The following is a 27,715-nucleotide window of genomic DNA, read 5'->3' as shown; positions in this document are numbered from 1 at the left end:
AGATGGAGATCCCAGTGATACTGATAGAAAGTTTAACTCTATCAAAAGAAGTGATGACAAAAACATCATCCGCTTCATCATCGGGGTAAGTCCTTCAAATGGGAGAGCCTGCATGCCTCCAACACAACACCACACAATTGTTTGACTTACAGTGCATTCGGAAAGTATTCAGACGCCTTGACTTTTTCCACATTTTGTTACGTCACAGCCTCATTCTAAAATTGATGAAAAAAWTTTTTTTTACCTCATTAATCTACACACAATATTCCATAATGACAAAGCAAAAACAAGTTTTTAGACATTTTTGCAACCCCCCCAAAGAAAACTGAAAAATCTAATTTACATAAGTATTCAGACTCTATCCTCAGTACTTTGTTGAAGCACCTTTAGCAATGATTAAAGCCTTGAGTCTACGGGGGTATGAGGCTACAAGATTGGCACACCTGTGTTTGGGGAGTTCCTCCCATTATTCTCTGCAGATCCTCTCAGCTCTGGCTGGGTCACTCAAGGACATTCAGAGACTTGTCCACATCTCGGATGTGTGTTTAGGGTCATTGTCCTGTTGGAAGTTGAACCTCCACCCCAGTCTGAGGCCCTGAGCACTCCGTAGCGGGTCTTCATCAAGGATCTCTGTACTTTCCTCTGTTCATCTTTCCCTCGATCCTGACTAGTCTCCCAGTCCCTGCTGCTGAAATAAATCCCCACAGCATGATGCTGCCATCACCATGCTTCACCGTAGGGATGGTGCAAGATTTCTTCCAGACGTGACGCTTGGCATTCATGGTTTCATCAGGCCAATAGAATCTTGTTTCTCATGGTCTGAGAGTCCTTTAGGTGCTTTTTGGCAAACTTCAAGCGGGTTGTCATGTGCCTTTAACTGAGGAGTGGCTTCAGTCTGGCCACTACCACAAAGGCCTGATTGGTGGAGTGCTTTAGAGATGGTTGTCCTTCTGGAAGGTTCTCCCATCTCCACAGAGGAACTCTGGAGCTCAGAGTGGCCATCGGGTTCTTGGTCACCTCCCTGACCAAGGACCTTCTCTCCCGATTGCTCAGTTTGGCCGGGAGGCTAGCTCTAGGAATAGTCTTGGTGGTTCCAAACATCTTCAATTTAAGAAGGCCACTGTGTTCTTGGGGACCTTCAATGCTGCAACATTTTTTGGTAACCTTCCATCCCCAGATCTGTGCCTCAACACAATCCTGTCTCGGAACTATACGGACAATTCCTTTGACCTCATGGCTTTGTTTTTGCTGTGGGACCTTATTTAGATAGGTTTGTGCCTTTCCAATTCATGTCCAATCACTTGAATTTACCACAGGTGGACTAATCAAGTTGTAGGAACATCAAGGATGATCAATGGAAACAGGATGCACCTGAGCTCAATTTCGAGTCTCATAGCAAAGGGTCTGAAAACTTATGTAAATAAGGTATTTCTGTTTATTATTTTTAATAGATTTGCAACAATTTCTAAAAACCTGTTTTCGCTTTTTCATTATTGGGTATTGTGTGTAGATTGTTGAGAAAAAACATGATTTAATCCATTTTAGAATAAGGCTGTAACGTAACAAAATGTGGAAAAAGTCAAGCGGTCTGAGTACTTTCCGAATGCACTGTAATTCCATTACAACTGTTTCATTCCCATAACTACAGCTGATTGATCACTAGCCAATACATTTTGACTAGGAGGTATGCTCTCTTCCTAGTTGAAACGACCAAATGCCAATATATTTGCATCTCTGAACTTCAAGTGAAATGTTTTGCAAACGTACCTCAATCCAGGGATGGAAGATTTCGCTGTAGTTCTACAGTATTTATCCCACAACAATTTACGGTGAATGGAGAAGATTGAAATACTGCTAGTTTTTAATTAAACTGCCTACTTCATCCTCATGTTGGTTAGCTCATGCTAAAGCAGCAGTATTTTATCTTCTCCATTTACCCAACATTTTTGTGGGATAATTAGTAGTACAGCAACACCTTCCATCCCTGGATTAAGGTACATTTTCAAATCGTTTCACTTGAAGTTAACAGAGGTGCAAATATATTGGCAAATAGTCGTTTCTCCTCCACCTAAAAATGTGTCTGTTCCCACTCCCTCTCCCATCAATAACTCCACAACTGCTAGAAAATTTACTAAATGCTTTTATCCTCTACTAATGGTCCTGTTCTGTCATCAAATCAAATCAAATGTATTTATATAGCCTTTCTTACATCAGCTGATATCTCAAAGTGCTGTACAGAAACCCAGCCAAAAACCCCAAACAGCAAGCAATGCAGGAGTAGAAGCACGGTGGCTAGGAAAAACTCCCTAGAAAGGCCAAAACCTAGGAAGAAACCTAGAGAGAAACCAGGCTATTCAAATGTTCATAAATGACCAGCATGGTCAAATAATAATAATCACAGTAGTTGTCGAGGGTGCAACAAGTCAGCACCTCAAGAGTAAATGTCAGTTGGCTTTTCATAGCCAAACATTGAGAGTATCTCTACCGCTCCTGCTGTCTCTAAAGAGTTGAAAACAGGTCTGGGACAGGTCAGGGTTCCATAGCCGCAGGCAGAACAGTTGAAACTGGAGCAGCAGCACGGCCAGGTGGACTGGGGACAGCAAGGAGTCATCATGCCAGGTAGTCCTGAGGCATGGTCCTAGGGCTCAGGTCCTCCGAGAGAGAGAGAGAAAGAAAGAAAGAGAGAATTAGAGAGAGCATACTTAAATTCACACAGGACACCGGATAAGACAGGAGAAATACTCCAGATATAACAGACTGACCCTAGCCCTCCGACACATAAACTACTGCAACATAAATACTGGAGGCTGAGACATGAGGGGTCAGGAGACACTGTGGCCCCATCCGATGATACCCCGGACAGGGCAAAACAGGCAGGATATAACCCCACTCACTTTGCCAAAGCACAGCCCCCACAGCACTAGAGGGATATCTTCAACCACCAACTTACCATCCTGTGACAAGGCCGAGTATAGCCCACAAAGATCTCCGCCACGACACAACCCAAGGGAGGGCTCCAACCCAGACATGAAGACCACGTCAGTGACTCAACCCACTCAAGTGACGCACCCCTCTTAGGGACGGCATGGAAGAGCACCAGTAAGCCAGTGACTCAGCCCCTGTAATAGGGTTAGAGGCAGGAGATCCCACTGGAGAGAGGAGAACCAGCCAGGCAGAGACAGCAAGGGCGGTTCGTTGCTCCAGAGCCTTTCCGTTCACCTTCACACTCCTGGGCCAGACTACACTCAATCATATGACCTACTGAAGAGATGAGTCTTCAGTAAAGACTTAAAGGTTGAGACCGAGTCTGCTTCAATCACATGGGTAGGTAGACCATTCCATAAAAATTGAGCTCTATAGGAGAAATCCCTGCCTCCAGCTGTTTGCTTAGAAATTCTAGGGACAATTAGGAGGGGCCTGCGTCTTGTGACCGTAGCGTACGTGTAGGTATGTACGGCAGGACCAAATCGGAAAGATAGGTAGGAGCAAGCCCATGTAATGCTTTGTAGGTTAGCAGTAAAACCTTGAAATCAGCCCTTGCCTTAACAGGAAGCCAGTGTAGGGAGGCCAGCACTGGAGTAATATGATCACATTTTTTGGTTCTAGTCAGGATTCTAGCAGCTGTATTTAGCACTAACTGAAGTTTATTTAGTGCTTTATATGGGTAGCCAGGAAGTAGAGCGTTGCAGTAGTCTAACCTAGAAGTAACAAAAGCATGGATTCATTTTTCTTCATCATTTTTGGACAGAAAGTTTCTGATTTTTGCAATGTTACATAGATGAAAAAAAGCTGTCCTTGAAACAGTCTTGATATGTTCGTCAAAAGAGAGATCAGAGTCCAGAGTAACGCAGAGGTCCTTCACAGTTTTATTTGAGACGACTGTACAACCATCAAGATTAATTGTCAGATTCAACAGAAGATCTCTTTGTTTCTTGGGACCTAGAACAAGCATCTCTGTTATGTCCGAGTTTAAAAGTAGAAAGTTTGCAGCCATCCACTTCCTTATGTTTGAAACACAGGCTTCTAGCGAGGGCAATTTTGGGGTTTCACCATGTTTCATTGAAATGTACAGCTGTGTGTCATCCGCATAACAGTGAAAGTTAACATTATGTTTTCGAATGACATCCCCAATAGGTAAAATATATAGTGAAAACAATAGTGGTCCTAAAACGGAACCTTGAGGAACACCGAAATGTACAGTTGATTTGTCAGAGGACAAACCATTCACAGAGACAAACTGATATCTTTCCGACAGATAAGATCTAAACACTGATCATCACACTGATGATTTACTGAACAGGTTCAGTTTCACCAGTTAAAACCACAAATAAACTGTATGCCTTGGTTAAATGACCACACTATTGCCTTAAAAAGTGTACTTAGAAATGCAGAACGGAAATGGAAGGTCTGCAAACGTCAAGTATTCTATGAATAAATGAAGGATCTGATGAAAAATTACAATGTTGCGGTTAAAGAGGCAAGAACAAACTACTTCTCTACCCTGATCTCTGAGGAATCCCACAATTTGAAAAGGCCGTTTTTTTAAAAGCATGTTGTTGGTGCCCCCCCTAACAGGGACAGGCTCGCATCCCCTGATCTCTGCAAACAGTTTTTAAGATTCTTTACAAAATTGTAAAGAAAGTTGCCCTCGACTGGTGCAGGTCATATCTATGTGGCAGACGTTTCTGTGAGCATAGGTGCTTCAGTATCGACCCCAGCACCTATTCACTGTAGTGTCCCTCAGGGGTCAATTCTGGACTTCATTATTTTTTCCCTGTACATGCTTCCCCTTGGTGACATCATCCACAATCACAACATTCAGTTTCACTGCTATGCAGACACCTTTATTTACTAATCAGACCCAGGGTTCTACTAAGCTAACATATGTAATTGTTTTAAGATGGTCATACCATGGATTCTTTAGCTATTTGATTTTGCTTTAGCTATTTTTCCTTTAACTATCCCAAAAAACAAAACAAAAATAATTTGATTAAATATTAAATTTGGACTTTACTACTATAGACCATAGAAAATCTGTTGAATAACACATTCATAAATGGTTTAAAAAAAGACACAGTCAAAAAATAAATACTGAGGAATAAGGATTTGAAGTGTCTGTCCTATATCTAGGAGATATAACAAAGCTCAGGAAATATTGTTGTTTTTTGGATACATTTAACCCCTTTATTTTTGTTGGCACCAAACTACCTCCATACTTCCATTAATTTGTATGTTCGTGAAAGTCTCATCTTTCCATAGAGTGGTCATACTAGTTTTTAGGCCAAACCGTTCGGACGCTACAGACGTTTTCGTAAGAAGACCGATTTTCGGTATGTCTCACGGTCTGACAAACACCACGGTAGCTCCGTCACTTTCCACTGCAGATGCGGAAGACCGACATAGGCGGATGCGGTGGGAAGTGACGCACAAAGCCGAAAAACAGATCTCTATCTTAAACTGACGGATTTTGATGGGGACTTTTTTATTATGTTACTTAGATTGACACACGGGTGAGTCAATAGATGATTAAATCGCTGCTGAAGACGCTTTTATAAAGATMATTTTAATTAGCTTTATTTTGTCATTCTCCCACTGGTACTTGTATAAAAGGGCTATACAAATATAGTTTTTATTATTATTATTATTGTTAGGGTCCAGTCCAACTTCCCAGTTACGATGTGGATGTTTAAATATCATTCATATTGAAAAGGAAATTAGACTTCACTATAATTCCTGCCCTCAAGTGATATATTTCTTGGCAGGTCAAGATTCTCGATTTGACGAAACTCAAGTCCCTGGCATCAGAGCCAAAAGAGAACAACACTTTCCTCATCCAGGACTACAACGGACTAAAAGGAATCCTAGACAACTTTCAAAAAAAGATCTTCAACATTGAGGGTACAACTCCAGAATTAGTTGAAATCTCTTACTTATTTTTCAGCAAAGTCCCTGTCATCTGAGAGTTGTTATTCATTTAAAAAAAAACTGAAGTGGAAATACTGGTCACCTCCTGAAATATACACCTTACTCAAAACATTCCACAGTATTAATGTACCGCAATTAATATCAGTGTTCGTATATTCTAGGTTCCAAGACTGCTCTGGCTGGAAACTTGACTAAGGAGATGTCTCAGAGTGGGTTCAGCGCTGTCTACGTTGATAAGGTGAGATATCGCGATAGTATGTACAGTATGTTTTATCATGATCTTAATATTTTTATAAATGTACTGACCACCATTGCAACTAGTTTATGGATGCACTATATAGATAATTAATGCTTATTAATGAAAAATATTACCCATTGTTTTATTTTCTCTACAGGACACCTTGGTTTTGGGCTCAGTGGGATCAAACAACTGGCGTGGGTCCCTCTTAGAGACTGAGGGTCTGAGATCAGAGGAAAGGGAAATCCAGGACCCCACATTGGACAAAGATTCCTATATGGGTAATGGAACATTAACTTAGGGCTAGGCGTCCCGCTAGCCAGACAACTTCCGGTGAAACWGGAGGGCACGCAATTTAAATAAATAATCATAAAATTATGGATATTAAACATTTAGGTACATACAAGTGTCGTATATCGGTTGAAAGCTTAAATTCTTGTTAATCTAACTGCACCGTCCGATTTACAGTAGCCATTACAGCGAAATCATACCATGCGATTGTTTGAGGACGGTGCCCCACATCAAAATATTTCTCCACCGGCACAGGTTTCAGAAATTCACAAATAGCGATTAAATATTCACTTACTTTTTGAAAATCTTCCTCAGATTTGTCATCCAAATGGTCCCAGCCATAACATGTAGTGTCGTTTTGTTAGATAAAATCTTTCTTTACATCCCAAAAAGTCAGTTTAGTTTGCACCATCGATTTGAGTAATCCACTCGTTCAACATGCAGAGAAAGGAATCCGAAAATGTACCCCTAAACTTTGTTTCAACAAGTCAAAATAAGTTTATATTTACTCCTCAGATACCCTAAAATGTTATCAAACTATAATATTTCTTACGGAAAGAAGTATGTTCAATAGGAAACCGATTTTAGCAGATGCGTTCTGTCTTCATCAAGCGCGCATACACAAATTTCCAAGACTGTCCCTGTACTAAAACTGATATTTCTTAATCGTTTTGGAAGTTACAAGCCTAAAARCTTGAACATAGACTGCTGGCACCCCGTGGAAGCCATAGGAATTGCATCCTGGGAGCTAGAATTCAGTATGCCCCTATACTTTCCATTGTAAGAGCATGGGCTCTCAAAAATAAAAATATTCTGGTTGGCTTTTCTTTGGATTTTCTCCTACCATATCTATTGTGTTATATTCTCCTACATTCTTTTGACATTTATACAAACTTCAAAGTGTTTTCTTTCCAATGGTACCAATTATATGCATATCCTGGCTTCTGGGCCTGAGCAACAGGCAGTTTACTTTGGGCACGTCATTCAGGCGGAAATTGAGAAAAAGGACCTAGCCCTAAGAAGTTTTCAGCTCAAAAAAATATATTGCTCAAAAGTGAATTTGAACTGCTGCATCATCGAGAGCATCCTGACTGGTTGCATCACTGCATCACTGTATGGCAACTGCTCGGCCTTCGACCACAAGGCAGTACAGAGGGTAGTGCGAACGGCCCAGTACGTCACTGGGGCCAAGCTTCCTGCCATCCAGGACCTCTATACCAGGCGGTGTCAGAGGAAGGCCCTAAAAATTGTCAAAGACTCCAGCCACCCTAGTAATAGACTGTTCTCTCTGCTACGGCACGGCAAGCGGTACCGGAGCGCCAAGTCTAAGTCCAAGAGGCTTCCAAACAGCTTCTAACCCCAAGCCATAAGACTCCTGAACACCTAATCAAAATAGCTACCCAGACTATTTGCATTGCCCCCCCTCCACCCTCTTTTACATCGCTGCTACTCTCTGTGGTTATTATCTACGTATGCATAGTCACTTTAATACCTCTACCTACATGAACATATTACCTCAACTAACCGGTGCCCCCGCACATTGACTGTACCGGTACCCCCCTGTATATAATCTCGCTATTGTTATTTTACTGCTGCTCTTTAATTACTTGTTACTTTTATTTCTTATTTTTTCCGTATTTTTTTTAAACTGCATTGTTGGTTAGGGGTTCGTAAGTAAGCATTTCACTGTTGTATTCGGTGCATGTGACTAATACGATTTGATTTGAACAAACACTATTTTCAAAGCTCCATTAGTTCAGATGTTTCAGAGAAGGGAGTGTAGTTACAATGTACCTACAGTTCTTTATTGTTCCTATAGGATACTCTGTAGCTGTTGGGAAGAAGAACGAGAAGCTTCTATATTTTACCGGAGCACCAAGATCTGAACACATGGGACGGATCCTACTTTTCAACAAGGTRAACAACAACTGGACTGTGGCACAAAGATTGTCTGGAGAACAGGTTGGTAACATTAGCTATTTCTGTAAGCAACGTGGTATATCAATCAAGTTATACAATAGGGACAGCATGAAACCAGCTTTTGTGGTTACTTCAACGGTTGATTCACTCCTCCGATAGTAAAGAGGAACACATGATATCACTTTTTATGTTTACTTATGAGTTCCATTCAAAAACCAGAAGATTTCTTAAAACATTTCAAAACTATTTTTGTGTGAATGTAAGTTTTGATTTTCTCAGATGGGCTCCTACTTCGGGGCAGAGCTGTGTTCTGTGGACATAGACTCAGACGGCAACACAGACTTCCTCTTGGTGGGTGCACCAATGTTTCACCAACCACCGAGAGAGGGCAGGATCTACGTCTACACACTGACTGATAAGGTGGGCTTAACTGTGAATCTCTGAAAAACAGGTTCAAATGCTGCAATTTGTGGTTGAATATGTTCATCAGGGACAAAGTGATCTGGAAGCTGATATTGATTCATTTGTATATAAATATCCATCCTCTTCAATAACACTGCACAAAAAGACAATGTAATATGGATTTATCTTCATGTGATCTCTCCTTTYTTAGCTGGAACTGAGGATGGAGATGAATGTTTCAGTGCTGGCTCGGGGTAGATTRGGCTCCTCCATCTCCTCTCTCACAGACCTGAATGGAGATGGGCTGAAGGATGTAGCTGTGGGSGCTCCACTTGAGGACGATCACAGGGGGGCCGTGTACATCTACCTGGGTGAAAAGCTAAAGGGGATCCGCCCTGAATTCAGCCAGGTGAGYCAGACGAAGATGGAAATCATTCAAAAAGGCTKTTCATGATCAAAGAAAACAGACATCCCTCCTGGGATATCAATATCAATGCCTTTTCATTAAATGTTTGTCTTCTTACTGCAGCACATCTCAGCTGCGAGGATGAGATCTAAGCTCCAGTTCTTTGGCCAGACGATTGATGGGAAGATGGACCTGGGTGAGGATGGACTGACTGACATCGTAGTAGGAGCGCGTGGCGCAGTTGTCGTCTTGAGGTACGAGTCCAAAAAAAGGATAAAAAAATGAATCTGTTTTAAACGGACAGTAAAAATATCCCACTAGTGTGTGATCTGCACTGAATGGGGGCTGAACGGAATGAGGTGTTGGCGGTGCTACCCAACATCGTACAATGTAAGCTAACATCACTGTCTTTATCTCAATCGCTCACAGGTCCAGACCGGTCCTCAGCCTCTCTGCTCATCTCCACTTCCATCCCTCGGAGATCAGCACTGATAACTTTGACTGTCTGGCAAAAGAGACCATTTCCCCTGTGGTGACTTTGACAGCCTGCTTTAACATGGCAGAGGCAACAAAGAGTAAAGCTGGTAAGAACTCTCAGAACATTAGGAACACTGATGGCTTTGTGCTTTCCAACAGAAATTGAGTGATCTGAGACTACATACACTACGTGACCAAAAGTATGTGGACACCTGCTCGTCGAACATCTCCTTCCAAAATCATGGGCATTAATATGAAGTTGGTCCCCCGTTTGCTGCTATAGCCTCCACTCTTTTGGGAAGGCTTTCCACTAGATATTGGAACATTGCTGCGGGGACTTGCTTCCATTCAGCCACGAGCATTAGTGAGGATGGGCATTGATGGGCGATTAGACCTGGCTTGCAGTCGGCATTCCAATTCATCCAAAAGGGTTTTGATGAGGTTGAGGTCAGGGTTCTGTGTCTGCCAGTCAAGTTCTTCCACACCGATCTCAACAAACCATTTCTGTATGGATCTCACTTTGTGCACAGGGGCATTGTCATGCTGAAACAGGAAAGGGCCTTCCCCAAACTCTTGCCAAATTGTTGGAAGCACAGATTTGTTTAGAATGTCATTGTATGCTGTAGTGTTAAGATTTTCTGGCACTGGAACTAAGGGGCCTAGCCCGAACTTTTGAAAAACAGCCCTAAACCATTATTCCTCCTACACCAAACTTTACAGTTGGCACTATGCATTCAAGCCGGTAGCGTTCTCCTGGCATCCTGGCAAGCTTTACACCACTCCAGCCGATGCTTGGCATTGCGCTTGGTGATCTTAGGCTTGTGTGTGGCTGCTTGGCCATGGAAACCCATTTCATGAAGCTCCCAACGAACAGTTCTTGTGCTGACGTTGCTTCAAGAGGCAGTTTGGAACTCGGTAGTGAGTGTTGCAACAGAGGACAGACGAGTTTTATGCACTTCAGCACTCAGCGATGTCATTCTGTGAGCTTGTGTGGCCTACCACTTCGTGGCTGAGCCGTTGTTGCTCCTAGACGTTTCCACTTCACAATAACAATAACAGCACTGATCTCCCGGGTGGCGCAGTGGTCTAGGGCACTGCATCGCAGTGCTAGCTGCGCCACCAGAGTCTCTGGGTTCGCGCCCAGGCTGGGCTGGGTTCGCGCCCAGGCTCTGTCGCAGCCGGCCGCAACCGGGAGATCCGTGGGGCGGCGCACAATTGGCATAGCGTCGTCCGGGTTAGGGAGGGTTTGGCCGGTAGGGATATCCTTGTCTCAGTATGTAAACATGTAATAAAATGTATGCACTCTACTGTAAGTCGCTCTGGATAAGAGCGTCTGCTAAATGACTAAAATGTAAAATGTAAATGTACAGTTGACCGGTGCAGCTCTAGCAGGGCAGAAATTTGATGAACTGACTTTTTGGAAAGGTGGCATCCAATGACAGTGGTACATGTGGTATGTTGAAAATCACAGCTCTTCAGTCTCATCTTCTACTTACAATGTTTGTTTATGGAGATTGCATGGCTGTGTGCTCGATTTTATACACCTGTCAGCAACGGGTGTGGCTGAAATAGCCGAATCCACTACTTTGAAGGGGGTCCACATACTTTTGTGTATATATAGTGTAATTGTGGCCTTGGTGGTCTAGGTCAGAGCCTCGTTGCATAGCTAAATCACTGACAACAATAAGTGGGTCTTGGTCTCTTTCCAGTCTGAAGTCCGGTGGAGGCTGCTGACGGGAGGACGGCTCATAATAATGGCTGGAACGGAGCAAATGGAATGGCATCAAACACATAGAAACCATGTTCTGCTCCAGCCATTACCACAAGCCCGTCCTCCCCAATTAAGGTGCCAAAGGTTGTTCCTTGGTGAGGATCTGGGACTCGAGAGTTAAGGTCTTGACTCCATCTCTGCTTTCTACTTTAATGGTGTTCATCAGCAGACAACCATGAGGTTCAGAACTTCTCTCCCTGATAGGGAAGCCATTTAAGATATATTGTGTACTTTTCCAGGGGCACTGAGTGCAGGGATGAACGTCTCCTACTCGCTGGATGTGGATCCAGTGAGACAGAGGAGCCGAGCCTTTTACAGTGACACGAACAAAGGGCCCAGAAGTCTTCTCTCTACTGTGGAGCTGAGAAAGAAGCGGACCTGCTTCAACCACTCAGTCTACATGACAGTAGGATCAATGWGAAACTGTAGCTATGCAACAATACAACAACCATAATGTCTCTCGTAAAGAGGGGATTTAATGAATAACATTAKGTTGTTAGGTTGTTGAATTATTATTGGATTGTTATTGTGTGTTGATCTTATTCAGTGATGAGAAGAATGAGGGTTTTTCAGGACTATGGATAGGGAAATGAATGCCACATTTTCTTTTCTTCCAGCAATGTGTGATTGACACATTATCGCCCATAATCATCCAACTTAATTTTTCTCAATCTGAAATCCAACAAGAGGGTCGATCTGCCATTCTGAATACTGACAGTCCTACAAAGGCTGTTGTCGAGGTACGAGGATGCGTTCTGGGTCTGACTAAAACCTGTTCACTTACAATGATCAACAGTACTAGCAATGACTGTGGACTGAGTACTGTAATTTAGCCAAAGACCTGTGAAAACAGGTCATCTAAACACATTCACAGTTGTCTTGAATTCATCACAGGTGCCCTTTGAAAAGAACTGCAAAGAAAATGAAACCTGTTTGGCAGAGCTTGAGGTGGACTTCAACTTTATGTAAGTATCTGATAAACAGAGAAAACATAAAGTAACTTGTTTGTAGCTATAATAATTACTGACTGCTCAAGTATGTTTTCTGACTGTACAGTCTTGTCTCTCTTATCAGCACATCGACTTTATTAGTGGTGGACCAGAGTTACTTCAACGTGACTATAAGACTGTCCAATCACGGGGATGACTCCTACAACACCAGTCTAACCCTCCTCTACCCTCCWGGCCTCTCATTCTCCATGATGCATCTTCTGAAGGTAATAKCGACACCCCTCCATCTATTGTGTAATTCACTCTGATGTTTTCTTCTTGCTCTCATCTAAACCAGTGTTATTCAAACCTGGAGACCCAAAACATGTTCAGCCAATCAAGGGTTTGATGATTCGTTTAATCAGTGGTGTTCCTCCTGGGCTGGAACAAAAGCTTMCCTTGCTCATCTTGTGGGTCTGCAGAACCAGGATAGAAGAACGTTGATTTAACCATCAGTTTGCAGCCAAACATTTAAATGTTCCCTACATGTGCTAATTATTTATAAAATATTAAAAGTTGCACTATGCAGAAATCACTCCACCCTTTCCTGGTTACTAAAATTGTAATAGTTAGCCTAAGTTTGTGACAAAACAAGCAAGTATAGTGTAGAGAATTATTGTACCATCTAAATAGCTGTGAAATATATTTTCCAAAACCAAACATATTGTATTTTCAGCTGTTTGAAGCTGGTGTACGAAACCGAAAGTAAGACACAAAAACAAAACGTAACTGGAAGCAGTGTTAGGTTCCTAACAAACAGAGTAAAAAGTAAAATGGACAACTAGAAAAACCATAAACCAAGTTTATTCACCCACTGGGTCATACAGCTGCAAAGACAAGGTATGATTACACAAGCATATATATTTATAACCTCCTACTAGCCGGTGTCAACCCATTTTACATCTCTGTTGCTAGGCAGGAACTTAATTGGTTCCTCTCACTGGTGTAGTCATGGCCCTGCCTGATGCTCAAACCTTCGTGGGCATGGAAGTGTTTGTGTGTGCGATAGGACTGTAGTTGGAGGGTCGTTGTGGTCGGACCCTTTGGCTCCCCTCCCAGAGGTTTCTTCTCTTGACCTCGAGCCAAATTCATCAGTCTTCCCTAGTTCTGCAGCTGGCCTGCCTTATCAGGAACTGAAGCTAGACTGTTCCCCATTGCTTCTCTCTGTAGGAACATTGATATTTAATAATAACATCTTTGAACAGAATATTACATTTACGCACTCTCCCTTGTCTCACTCAGTAACTTTCCATACACCAAATTCCTATACATGTAGAGTAATCAATATGTTCTCGTATGGTAACATGAAGAAGTATATTTGAAGCTTGAATCCAACAGAAATAGCGGACATAGAACATATCTACCCCTTCTCAGACTTGCTTTCAATGAGAATGACAGATCTATAACTCCCATTTGTATGTGAATTTGGTCGGGTCGCCCAAAAATTTACATATAGCGATTTATGCGTAGTGCACCTTTAAGTGTTGAATTGATTAGTTCCGTAAAATTGTTAATTTTTAACATGCTTGTTTATTTTAGACTGTATTTATTTTACACACTTGACATATTGTCTGTATTCCATAGTCCACAAGGAGAACTGTGTTCAGCTGTGGCGGTCTGGAAGGTGAAATGGACAGGACTACATGCAGTGTCAGCATACCTGTCTACCGTAGTAAAACTACCGTGAGTGATTACTTAGATATACCAGTAAATAATGCTCAACTGTGAATACACGGTAAAGCTTTAAAATGGTCTTAAATGATAAAGACTCAGAGCTACAAGCAGTAACTCAATGTCTTATTGAGTGACAGCTTTGATTTGACTATATACAGTGCCTTCAGAAAGTATTCAGACCCCTTGACTTTTTGCACATTTTGTTGTTACAGCCTGAATTTAAAATAGATTAAATATAGTTTTTTTTGTTTATCACTGGCATACACACAATACCCCATGATGTCAGTGGAATTATGTTGTTTTTACATGTTTATGTTGTTTTTACATGTTTTTACAAATTAATTAAAAATGAAAAGCTGAAATGTCTTGACTCAGTTTAACCCTTTTGTTATGGCAAGCTTAAATAAGTTCAGAAATAAAATTGTGCTTAAGTCCCAAATTGCATGGACTCACTGTGTGCAATGATGAGTAGAGAGCAGAGCATTACTTTATTCATCTCAACTTGGGAAATTGTTTGATCGCAGCATGCATCAATGACTTAAAATGACAGGACACGCAACAATGACCAACATGATAAAAACCAAACATTAAGACAAAAAGGCACATACACCATAGTATCCCTAAAATAATAACCTGATTCAAGTGCTGTTTTTTTTATCCTACATTGGGAGAGAGAAAAAACAGGCAACAACATTTTCCAATTGGAAGACCTCATGACCGTTAATCAATTAGTCATTAAAAAGCTTCATGGCTGTCAGTAAAAATGACCATCTAAACCTCTCTGTGGAACATCTGGGCAGGCTTAACCTGCTACTGAAGCTGCTCCTGTGTTGCATTCGAGCCCTGGTGGAGTGGGTGTGTGTCATGTGAAGCTTTTTTATGAACATGTCCTGCATTGATTCCAGCCTGCTGCCAATTGTAGCACTGTCTTTCMTAAGGATTTTGTCAAGCATGTTTATGTCCTCCTTAGCTAAGTTCCCTTTCCAGCACACAATGGCATAGGTCGCTACACTCGCCACGACATTGCTATAGAACATATGAAGCATTTTGTCACATACTTTAAAAGTTCAAATCTTCCTTAAAATACATTCTGGTTTGGGGTATATGCAGCAGTTTGGGCCGTCTGGCTCATTGCGAACTGGTTGAAGTCCATTTATTCCTAACAAAGGCCGTAATTAATTTGCCAGAATTGTACATAATTATGACATAACATTGAAGGTTGAACAATGTAACAGCAATATTTAGACTTAGGGATGCCATCCGTTAGATAAAATACGGAACGGTTCCGTATTTCACTGAAAGAATAAACGTTTTGTTTTCGAAATTATAGTTTCCGGATTTGACCATTTTAATGACCAAAGGCTCGTATTTCTGTGTTATGTTATAATTAAGTCTATGATTTGATAGAGCAGTCTGACTGAGCGATGGTAGGCACCAGCAGGCTCATAAGCATTCATTCAAAAAACACTTTCGTGCGTTTGCATAAAGGCACTAAAGTAATACTGCAAAACTGTGGCAAAGAAATTAACTTTTTGTCCTGAATACAAAGTGTTATGTTTGGGGGCAAATCCAATACAACACATTACTGAGTACCACTCAATATTTTCAAGCATAGTGGTGACTGCATCATGTTATGGGTATATTTGTAATRGTTAAGTGTGGAGTTTTTCAGGATAAAAAATAAACAGAATGGAGCTAAGCACAGGAAAAGTCKGAGAGGAAAACATGGTTCAGTCTGTTTTCCACCAGACACAGATTAATTCACCTGTCAGCAGGACAATAACCTAAAACACAAGGCCAWATCTACACTGGAGTTGCTTACCAAGAAGACAGTGAATATTCCTGAGTGAGTTACTGTTTTGACTTAAATCTACATGAAAATCTATGGCAAGACCTGAAAGTGGTTTTCTACTAATGATCAACAATCAATTTGACAGAGCTTGAAGAATTATTTTAATAAATGGGCAAATGTTGCACAATCCAGGTGTGGAAAGCTCTTAGAGACTTACCCAGAAAGACTCACGGAAGTAGTCGCTGCTAAAGGTGCTTTTACAAACTATTGACTCAAGGGTGTGAATACTTACGTAAATGAGCTCTCTGTTTCATTTTCAATAAATTTGCAAAAATAAATCTAAAAACATGTTTTTACTATGTCATTATGGGGTATTGTATGTAGATGGGTGAGATTTTTTTATTTAATCCATTTMGAATTCAGGCTGTAACAAAATGTGGAATAAGTCAACAGGTKTGAATACTTTCTGAAGGCATACCTTCCACTTCTTTTCCACTTCCACAGTTATGATCCCATTTCAAATCAAGTCTGACTTTGTCAACAATGCCATTTCTTTTTTCAGGCAGTGTTCACCAGTAAATTCCATATTTTGAATAGATACAACTGGAACGACACAATGGAAATGACCGTCATCGGCCTGAGGTAGAAAATCTGCTTCCACAATGTGAATTGTGTGAGAGAATCATTCCAGTAAACACACATTTCCCAGTGCAGTCAAAGTATTGTACATACATTGATTAAACCAAACTAGTTGTATACAACCCCAATACTTTCTACTCAATTAGCTGAAGGACTTCATAGCATTCCATTTATGTACACAAAAAATGCATTTGCCTTTGCTTTATTTACAGCGACAATGGAAACTCAACCAATAGTTCCCTAACCAGGACCATCCCTGTTCAATATGCAGTTGACCTGGTAGCAAAAGCGTAAGTCTTTACAAGCCTATACTTAACATTTTGTTTGAGAATGACTCCATCAAGTTRATTGAATAAAATCAAGGTGACTTATGTATCTTTTTGTTGTTGTTGAAGCCTTCCCCAAGACTCCACCACTTACATGAACTTTACTCTGGAGGACACATCACCTAAAAGACTGGTGAATGTATATGAGGTAAACAATCAGCTGCRATTGCTGTGACTGATCTTGAAAGTGTGATTCACATGTGGGGGACTGTGCTAGATCTTTTTATACTCCAAAAACTATTTTAATGTCTCTGTCGCTCTAGCCTTGCTCATTTGGGAGTTAGGGTTTATGTTTTGTAACAAATTCTGTGACAAATGCCTTTGTATAAAATCTCTATACAAATGTTATTGTTAGTATCATTGAGTGATTAAATGTCCCACTGTTTACAGGTGCAGAACTTGGGATTTAAGTCTGTACCAGTCACAGTCGCCTTCACTTTCCCAACTAAGCTTGAGCACAGATTTGAAATGGACTACCAAATATCTGTCTTACAGGTAAACTGTTCACATTCCTTACGAAAGTCCTGACATTTTACTGGCACAATTTCTGTCAATAGGAAACAGCCTAATACAAGTTTCCTTTCTTTTCTTTGAAGAACTACACTCAATGTGGAAAGGTTATCAATTCAACAACAGAGGTGAGAATTCAAATATGCCACTCACTCTTGACATTGTTGGTAACRMATCKAATKAGGTTACAACTCAGTATAGTAAATCATGTTACTGAAAKACACAMMTTGCTTCTGGCTGTGTTTACAGTACTGCTCTCCAGAAAAATARTGCAAGTCCATCGAGTGTGAKAGTTTCCTTTTGGAGAAGTTTTTGACAGTTACATTTGTGCTGTCTGGAAATGTTTCCTTCAAGGACCTCGATCAACATGCAAAGGTCTGTATTAAGACACCTTTATTAACAAAAGATGGTACAGAGTAACAACATGCTAATAATAAATAAGACTTTGAGACAGCAAACATCCCACTTTTAAATCTTTGTCACATTTATTATTCTTTAGCACGCTACACCATTTAAGCTAGAAACGCCATTCAAACTTTAAAATGTGCAGAGTGGACTCATTGATATATATATAAAATTATACTTTTAAACTATTGAGCTTTTTGTCCTCCATCCACTTCCATGGGATTTCTTCAACATTCTAAAAGGTTCCATTGTTAGACTCCCATGAATTCCAACATTCTATTATACAAATCAACAGATGTCTTAATAACTGCATCAACTTCATCCATTAACTTTCCACTGCAGAATACACCATGCAAGAGACGCCATGCAGTAAGCATGAACTTTTGTAGGCTTTTTGACTGGTCTTCAACTGGGCAAAATCGTAGCGCAATAGTCTTCATCGCAAAAATGTCATAAAAGGCATCTGATTTTATGATATAAACTTGAAGCCCCTGCAAAAGACCAGGAACATGGAAGTATGTTGTGGGAATGTATCACTTGCCTGGCGCAACTGACAAATCAGCTATTTTCCCCAAAATGTACAGGGTATGACATATTGGTCTACATATCTGCTTTTCAAATCAGAACAGATATCTACCTATCAAATCATGCAGCTTRGTTAGTTACTGCATCTACAACGTTTTCTGTCAACTTTAACAAACTGACATTTTGACCACTTTCCGAGCATTTTATACCACAACTTAGACATAACATATGGGTCTACTACTTCTCTGCTATTCAAATCTGAAATCAGACAGCTGTTCTAATAACCACTACTTTTAGTTTGAACTTTGAAACATCTGCCGTTTTGACCACTTTCCCAACAAGTTAGACGAAGCTCTACGTTTTTGTCTAACTTCTCTGCTATTTAAATCTGAAATCAAAACACTTCTACTACCACAAAATGCTTTAAGAATTGAAGCAAGGGGCACAATTTTATTTAATGTTGTTCGACTAACAATATCTCACTCCACAGAGCTTGTCATTGCCAAAGAAATTCACTGGGGATAGAGAAACAGTCAACTTCATCAGTTTTGTCAAACTCAGCTATGACAAAAAACGATATGTCCAGACAGCGAGTGACCCAGGGGTAAGTTTCCTGTCAAAAACTTTTCTTCAACAAAGATACAAATATTTATTGAGCAAAGATTCACAAAAGCATACATTTTGTAATATTTCTGTGCTCATTAGGATAACTCTACAAGCGTCCACCAAACACAGGTAATTCCGTTTGTGGAATTAAACTGATTTACTGCATAAGAGTTGTTTTAAAATGCTTGTTTTATTGTCACGCATGGTCTCAAAATGTATTCCTCCAGATTGATGTTCAGGCTGAGATCATCATTCCTCCACATAAAGCGCTGATAATAGGTACAGGAGTTGGAGTAGGACTCTTTCTCCTGATCATCATCACAATGGCCATGTATAAGGTGAGTATCAATGATGCGACGGAACCTTTGCTTCTGCATTGTAAAGGATCAACACTTTGATTGTTGAACTATTCAACATAGTTTCTTTCCTTTCTACTCAGATGGGATGCTTCCAGAGAAAAAGCCTTGATAATGACAAGAATGAAGGGGGAATAGAGTAAGCAAGATGACGCTGCTAAGGCTAACAATGTCTATGCTAATGCTTTGGAGAAGCAGCCACAGCCCGAGAGTGGAGGCAAAACTTCTCCTTGTTGACATTGACAGTAAAGAAATGGCTTCCACGCTAGCAATGAGGGGGTAGGGGAGGGACCGAAAGAGAAACAGGATGTGTCAGAGTCAGATGCAGGCTAAAGGAGTAGTAAAGTAGTCTAAGCAAAAAAAGGAAATGTACTTGGTATTCAGACTTACCTTATGTTGCTTCCTTATGTACACTGAATACATGTAATTCAACCACCCAAAACCCTCTCACTTGTTGGCCAACAGATTTTCTCATGGAGTTTTCATTCAATAGGTTTTTCAGTACATTTATCTAATGTAAATATCCAATATTTAATTGATTGAAGTACTTAATGGCAACTTTCAGTATTAATCAAACCATTATACTGAGAAAGGCATACATTTTCTAAGGGGCCTGACTCAGATTTAGGAAATGTATGCCTTTTCTATGCACTTCTCAGTAGTTGGTATACAGGCTTAACTAATGCAGGTGTGCAAAGGGCATTGCAGGCCTGGTTTCCTTGGGCACACTTCATTTAATTAAACAGCTGAAAACCTTCCCACTTGCTGGCCAACAGATTTCTTTGTGGAATTGTAATTCAATACATTTATCTTAAGCCATCCCTTTAAATACAGTATAGCTTTAATTATAATTTGTCGACAGACTAGAATACATAGAGAACGTGTTCAGAATATATGGATCAATGAAAAATAGCCATCTAAATATGCATATTCATCTCTGTTTCAGCACCAACTGGTATATTTAGGGACATTTTTGGGTTAGAAAATATGAATCAGAAAAAAACTGCTTAAGAACCTTTAGGCACAATATATATTGATGAATAAAACAAATTGTGGTTTGATTCATCCTGAAAGTTGTCAAATTCAATCCATGAAATTTTGGAAGGTGTAAAAAAAAAAGTACAATAAGTTTTGAACAATAGTCCTACCCTAATCATGGAGCTGTATGACAACAGTCCAGCCACCGTGCGCCAGGTTCCCAAATTATTGCACAACATGTTGGCTGGGTGGGGGTGGAGYCCATCTTTTTGGTTCTCTTTTCAGTCATTGTAAATAACAATGTTTAAATGACTTGCCTAGTTAAATAAAGGTACAAATAAAATAAATAAATTGTGCTGGATTTATTACTTGTGCTTTGAGATTATCAAAATGATCAATACTTTGTAGTTGTGCCTTTTGTAATGTCTACATGGTGGCAGCCCAGGTGCAATGTGTGAGATGGTGGAAATCAGATAWWWWWATMTATTTATACCCTTTGTAATTGAAAGCCTAAATTTGCTCTGGTGCAATACATTTCCTCAAGACACAACGTGTTGGACTCCACCTGTGTAAGAAATGTATAGATCACCTGCCTAAATTAATCTGTAAGGATAAATACCGCTCTCTCTGTATGGTCCCACAGTATGATAGAGACTTTRAAAAGAAAGAGCAAGTCAGAGATGTGATTATAGAGAAGCACAAATCTGGGGAAGGGTACACAACCATTTCAACGTCACTGAAAGTCCCTCTGAGCTCAGTGCAGTCCGAGTGGAAAAAATAAACTACCACGACACTCCCTAGATCAGGCCCCCACTACAAACTTAGCTGCCGGACAGGAAAGGCACTTAGGGAAGCTACTGTGAGGACTGTGACATTAGTCAGTGGCTGCAATGGATGATGTATCAACAATCTCCAAGGCATTCCACAAAAAGGATCTTTATGGTAGAGTGGCAAGGAAGAAGCCCTGGCTGGAGAAAATCCTTGTCTGCAAAGAGTTRGCAAAACGTCCCCTAGAAGATGCTGCAGTTGTGGCAGAATGTCTGGTGATCTGATGAGACTAAAGTGGAACATTTTGGCCTGAACGCTAAGTGGGATGTGTGGCTTTTCAGCAACAGGGACTGGCTATATTGTCTGGATTGATGGGAGTATGAATGGTGCAAAAATACATAGAAATGCTGGTTAAAAACTTGCTCCTCTCTTCCAAAAAACGATAACTGTGGAAGTTTGTTTTTCAACAGGACAACGATCCAAAGCCCACTGCCAGAGAAACACTGGAGTAGTTTAAAATGAAGAAAATAGATGTCCTTGAGCAGCCCAGTCCCTGGGAATGGGAAAATACTGCTTTATTACAGTGTGCAAAGTTAGAAAAACACTACTGGCTGTAATAGCTGCCAGAGGTGGTTCAACCAAGTATTGACCTAGGGGGATGAATACAAAAATGAACTGTCATTATTTTATTGTTTACCATTTTATTTGTGTTGGAGAATGTGACTCAAATAAAACTTCCCAATCTAATGCATCAAAATCCAAGGCTGTGAGACTTAAAATGTGAAAAAGTGATGGGGGCCAAATACTTTTTCAAGCACTGTAATTAAACATTCTAAAGTGCATACAATACAGCAAATCCGCTGGTTCAGCCTTAGAAGCCTAATGCCCACCAGATGCATAGGAGTTTTATTTTAGCAGATGTCTATCCCACATTTTCTGTTCCATACACGTGCTTTGCTTTTCAACTAGCTATTTGGAGTCTGTGTGTACTTCCGTTTGTACCGGTAAACCAACACAGTTAAAGTTAAATATTGACCGCATGCGGTACACAGAACACACCGCAGCCTAGTGCGGCTCCCCCAACATAGCGTTGCMGGACTGCTTCTTTGACAATTAATGACTTCCGCCTGAATGCAAAGAGTTTGATGCATCTGGTGGACATAAGGCATAAAGTACTTTTTCGCAGCACCTTACTATAAGAGAAGCACTACATGCAGAGCAGAACTGGTGCAGCATTWGTTTAAATAATGACATTTTCCACATGAGAATAAGAATCAGTTGAGTGTAATAACATTCCATTGTTCACTCATCAAATAAGAGGAAATGTAGTCGGCAGCAGTGGAGGAAGAGGGCAACGTCCAATATGTTGCTTTAATAAWAATTAAATGCCATTCGTTTTTTTAACCTTGAAATGTACATGATTGATTATTTATTCTGTAAAAAAACATCAACATGCCTCATCTAAGAAAATCCCTAAACAATTCTCACCAAGACAGACTAGGCTGACAATTCATCAGTAACATTAGCTGTTGCTAAGTAATGATATCAATGGGAGTAACACGTTTTATCAAATGGAGTTGAGGGTTGTGTGCGCGCGCGTGTAATTGGTTTCCTGCATTTTACACAATAATTTTTGCAATGAATTGCTGTTCTGATCTGTTAACAGGAAAATACACTAGAGCAAAAGCATTCATATGAAGGCCAAGTGTTTGTGTAAGTCTAGGTATGTAGTCCATTGACCGACAGTGCATACAATATGAGCCATAGTCCAAATGCAGTTACTGTCCGAAGGGAGATGATGTGGGGTCAAAAGTCTTAAAAAGGTCTTTCAGTGTTTTTTTGTCACCCACGTTGTCACTTTTGCCCCTCATTTGTCTAGACAGTCGCTTTGGTTGTACATCAGTGTTACGTCGAGTGATCCGTACCATCACTTGGATTGGAAGGTTGTGAACGCCGGGGGTATCCACCTGGACCTGTCTCCTACCTGAATTCCTGGAGGGAATGAGATGCTCTCCTGCAGCCTCCTGAGAGTTGGAGTCCTGTGGGGAAGGCTGTGGGCTGAGTCCTGCAGGGCTGGACAGTKCAACAGCAGGACCTGATGTTCTCTCAGTAAAGGGGGAGGCCAGAGGGACAGACGGCTGGTGATTTGAGTGAGGGGGGAGGAAGAGGGGCAAGGTCTTCAAAGGACCACACCACGTCCCGGGCAAAGGTTGACCGTGGCAGGGTGATATCAGCCTGGCGATGGTGGCGAGAGTCACCGAGTGGCACGTAAGGCACTAACGGTTCTAATGGAACCACCAACAGCTCATCCGGCTCCTCTCGCTCACTCTCCGGCTCCTCTCGCTCACTCTCCGGCTCCTCTCGCTCACTCTCCGGCTCCTCTCGCTCACTCTCCGGCTCCTCTCGCTCACTCTCCGGCTCCTCTCGCTCACTCTCCGGCTCCTCTCGCTCACTCTCCGGCTCCTCCGGGCTCTGCCGCTGCTGTCCTGTGGAAGTAGATCCTCTGGTGATTTGGTCTTCACTGGAACACAGGCCATCGCCTCCTGAAAGGGGTCACAACAGGTCTGACACACTTCCAACGGTGACGTACACAATCCTGAATATATTTTGATACACACTAAGAGCCCAAAAATTCTACATAGTTTAGCCAGAAGTAGGTAAGAGAAAATAAGCATAAAAAACATCACGTCTCATCCAAGATGGGGTAGCAGTCAGATSTCTTGTACCATGTATATATTTATATTTTATTTTTGTATATATTTTAAATATTTTTTACCTCAATTTCAACATACTCTCCTGCAACCCACCTCACCCAATMTGATATGGATCTGCTATTTTCTATACTTTAGAACCCCCAACAGAAGCTAGCTAGCTAACTAGTTACTAGCTAGTAGTCAGTTAGCCACTGCTAGCGGTCATCAGCTAACCTCAGCCRGGTCAACTCCTGCCAGTCTGCACAGCGCGATTCAACCCAGAGCATATCGGACTGCTTTTTCTCTACCACATCTCCGGATTCCTACCGCAAGCTCTGAACCGTTACACTGGATCATCGCAGCTAGCTAGCTGCTATCAGAGTGGCTACTCCWGGCTAACGTCTCTGTCCCGAAGCAAGCACCAGTTAGCCTGGAGCAAGCCTCGTGCTAGGCCCATCTCCAGGCTAGTTGAAGAGGTCCATCYGCCACTTCTTGGGCTACAATACCCATTTTACTGCTTACACGGAGCAGTGTGCCCTGGACACCATATGTGAATTGATTTCCCCCCATCTATCTTCAGAGTTCGTACTGTTAGGTGGGACATGCTTAACACCCTGGCCATCCTACAATCTAAGCTTGATGCCCTCAATCTCACACAAATGATCAATGAAGCTACCAGGTACAACCCCAAATCCGTATACACGGGCACCCTCAGATATCATCCTCACCTACCTGCCCTCTAAATACACCTCTGCTGTCTTCAACCAGGATCTCAGCGATCACTGCCTCATTGCCTGCGTCCGTAATGGATCTGCAGTCAAACAACCACCCCTCATCACTGTCAAACACTCACTAAAACACTTCAGCGAACAGGCCTTTCTAATCGACATGGCCCGGGTATCCTGGAAGGATATTGACCTCATTCCGTCAGTAGAGGATGCCTGGTTATTCTTTAAAAGTGCTTTCCTCACCATCTTAAATAAGCATGCCCCATTCAAAAAAAAAATTGAAACAGGAACAGATATAGCCCTTGGTTCACTCCAGACCTGACTGCCCTTAACCAGCACAAAAACATCCTGTGGCATACTGCATTAGCATCGAATAGCCCCCGCGATATGCAACTTTTCAGGGAAGTTAAGAACCAATATACACAGGTAGTTAGGAAATCAAAGGCTAGCTTTTTCAAACAGAAATTTGCTTCCTGTAGCACAAACTCCCAAAAGTTCTAGGACACTGTAAAGTCCATGGCTAATAAGAACACCTCCTCCCAGCTGGCCACTGCACTGAGGCTAGGAAACACTGTCACCACCGATAAATCCACGATAATTGAGAATTTCAATAAGCATTTTTCTACGGCTGGCCATGCTTTCTATTTGGCTACCCCTACCCCAGTCAACAGTTCTGCACCCCCCACAGCAACTTGCCCGAGCCTCCCCCATTTCTCCATCGCCCAAATCCAGATTTCTGAGAGCTGCAAAATCTGGACACCAACAAATCAGCTGGGCTAGACAATCTGGACCCTCTCTTTCTAAAATTATCCACCGCAATTGTTGCAACCCTTATTACTAGCCTGTACAACCTCTCGTATCGTCTGAGATCCCCAAAGATTGGAAAGCTGCCGCGGTCATCCCCCTCTTCAAAGGGGGAGACACTCTAGATCCAAACTGTTACAGACCTATATCTATCCTACCTTTCTAATGTCTTCGAAAGCCAAGTTAAACAGATCACCGACGTTTTCGAATCCCACCGTACCTTACCGCTATGCAATCTGGTTTGAGCTGGTCATGGGTGCACCTCAGCCACGCTCAAGGTCCTAAACGATATCATAACTGCCATCGATAAAAGACAATACTGTGCAGCCGTATTCATCAACCTGGCCAAGGCTTTCAACTCTGTCAATCACAACATTCTTATCGGCAGACTCAACAGCCTTGGTTTCTCAAATGACTGCCTCGCCTGGTTCACCAACTACTTCTCTGATAGAGTTCAGTGTGTCAAATCGGAGGGCCTGTTGACCGGACCTCTGGCAGTCTATGGGGTGCCACAGGGTTCAATTCTCAGGCCGACTCTCTTCTCTGTATACATCAATGATGTCGCTCTTGCTGCTGGTGATTCTTTGATCCACCTCTACGCAGACGACACCATTCTGTACATTTCTGTCCCTTTTTTGGACACTTGTGTTAACTAACCTCCAGACGAGCTTCAATGCCATAAAACTCTCCTTCCGTGGCCGCCAACTGCTCTTAAATGTAAGTAAAACTAAATGCATGCTCTTCAACCGATCGCTGCTCGCATCTGCCCGCCCGTCTAGCATCACTACTCTGGACGGTTCTGACTTAGAATATGTGGACAACTACAAATAACTAGGTGTCTAGTTAGACTGTAAACTCTCCTTCCAGACTCACATTAAGCATCTCCAATCCAAAATTAAATCTAGAATCGGCTTCCTATTTCGCAACAAAGCATCCTTCACTCATGCTGCCAAACATACCCCTACCGATCCTTGACTTCGGCGATGTCATTTACAAAATAGCCTCCAACACTCTACTCGGCAAAATGGATGCAGTCTATCACAGTGCCATCCGTTTTGTCACCAAAGCCCCATATACTACCCACCACTGCGACCTGTATGCTCTCATTGGCTGGCCCTTGCTTCATATTCGGTCGCCAAACCCACTGGCTCCAGGTCATCTATAAGTCTTTGCTAGGTAAAGCCCCGCCTTTTCTCAGCTCACTGGTCACCATAGCAGCACCTACCCGTAGCTCGCGCTCCAGCAGGTATATTTCACTGGTCACCCCCAAAGCCAACTCCTCTTTTGGCCGCATTTCCTTCCAGTTCTCTGCTGCCAATGACTGGAACGAATTGCAAAAATCACTGAAGCTGGAGACCGATATCTCCTTCACTAACTTTAAGCATCAGCTGTCAGAGCAGCTTACAGATCATTGCACCTGTACATAGCCCATTCAACTACCTCATCCCCATATTGTTATTTGTCTTGCTCCTTTGCACCCCAGTATCTCTGCTTGCACATTCATCTTCTGCACATCTATCACTCCAGTGTTTAATTGCTGAATTGTAATTACTTCGCCACTTCGGCCTATTTATTGCCTTACCTCCCTAATCTTACCTCATTTGCACACACTGCATGTAGTTTTCTATTGTGTTATTGACTGTACGTTTGTTTATCCCATGTGTAACTCTGTTGTTGTTTGTGTCGCACTTCTTTGTTTTATCTTGGCCAGGTCGCAGTTGTAAATGAGAACTTGTTCTCAACTGGCCTAAAAAAAATTGTTATTACAAATTGACAAATGCACTACTTGTAGCATGATGCGTCTGACTGTACCTGGATCTTTGCAGCTGTTACTGATCGCCTCCTCCCCCTCATGGCGGCATGGGCTCAGGAAGAGGGTCCTCAGAACACAATGGGTTGTGGATGGCTCTGGAGGACAAGAAGTGGTGATGAAATGTCAGTAATATAGTTGCATTTCCCGCAAAGGGACATTTAAAGTATTGTATTYAGTAAAGCAGGCCCTTACCGGTGAGCGGTGTTGGGTCTGGCACCTCCGGTTTATGCACGACTATTGGGGGATAAGGCCGGGTCTGTGTTGGAGGGTCAGGGAGGGTTGTCTGGCTGATGGGGCCTTCAAAGAGGCTGCGAAAGGGTTTTCCCCACTGGCTTCTGAGTCTCAAGCATAGCCTCAACTGAATCAGAAGCTGGTCTGTTACAACCAGTGAAATTTCTAGGGTGATCTGGTTGGGTCTGTGTTGGATGGCCGGGAGTGGAGGTCTGTGTGAGGGGGCCGGCAAAGAGGCTACGGAATGGTTTTTCCATGGACTTCTGGAACTCACTGACAGCCTCAACTGAGGATGTCCYTCTCTTGCAGACTGGAAGAGGCTCAGAAGACCGAATGGGGTCTGGAGGACCAAATGCAGTTCTGGGGGGATTTGGTTGCATCTGTCTGGGAGGGTCAGGGAGGGTTGTCTGGCTGATGGGGCCTGCAAAGAYSCTAAGGAAGGGGTTTT

The 27,715-nt window shown here is 42.0% G+C and overlaps 1 protein-coding gene and 1 pseudogene across 1 annotated transcript; one reads left to right on the top strand and one right to left on the bottom strand.

Moving 5' to 3' along the window:
• Positions 1 to 6: 6 nt before the first annotated feature.
• LOC111950696 (integrin alpha-X-like) lies at positions 7 to 20,012 on the top strand (annotated as a pseudogene).
• Positions 20,013 to 22,334: 2,322 nt separating this feature from the next.
• LOC139029123 (adenomatous polyposis coli protein-like) lies at positions 22,335 to 27,715 on the bottom strand (the record flags this gene model as incomplete). The annotated part of the gene is made up of 3 exons (XM_070448252.1): positions 22,335 to 23,541; positions 27,036 to 27,131; positions 27,229 to 27,715. Coding segments are annotated over 3 exons (1,020 nt in total), but the record flags the coding sequence as incomplete, so codon positions are not given.

The sequence above is a fragment of the Salvelinus sp. IW2-2015 genome, linkage group LG1 (genome assembly GCF_002910315.2).
Source record: "Salvelinus sp. IW2-2015 linkage group LG1, ASM291031v2, whole genome shotgun sequence".
NCBI classification, from domain to species: Eukaryota; Metazoa; Chordata; class Actinopteri; order Salmoniformes; family Salmonidae; genus Salvelinus; species Salvelinus sp. IW2-2015.
Note: the sequence above shows the minus strand (reverse complement) of the source record. Positions and strands in the feature narration are given on the sequence as shown.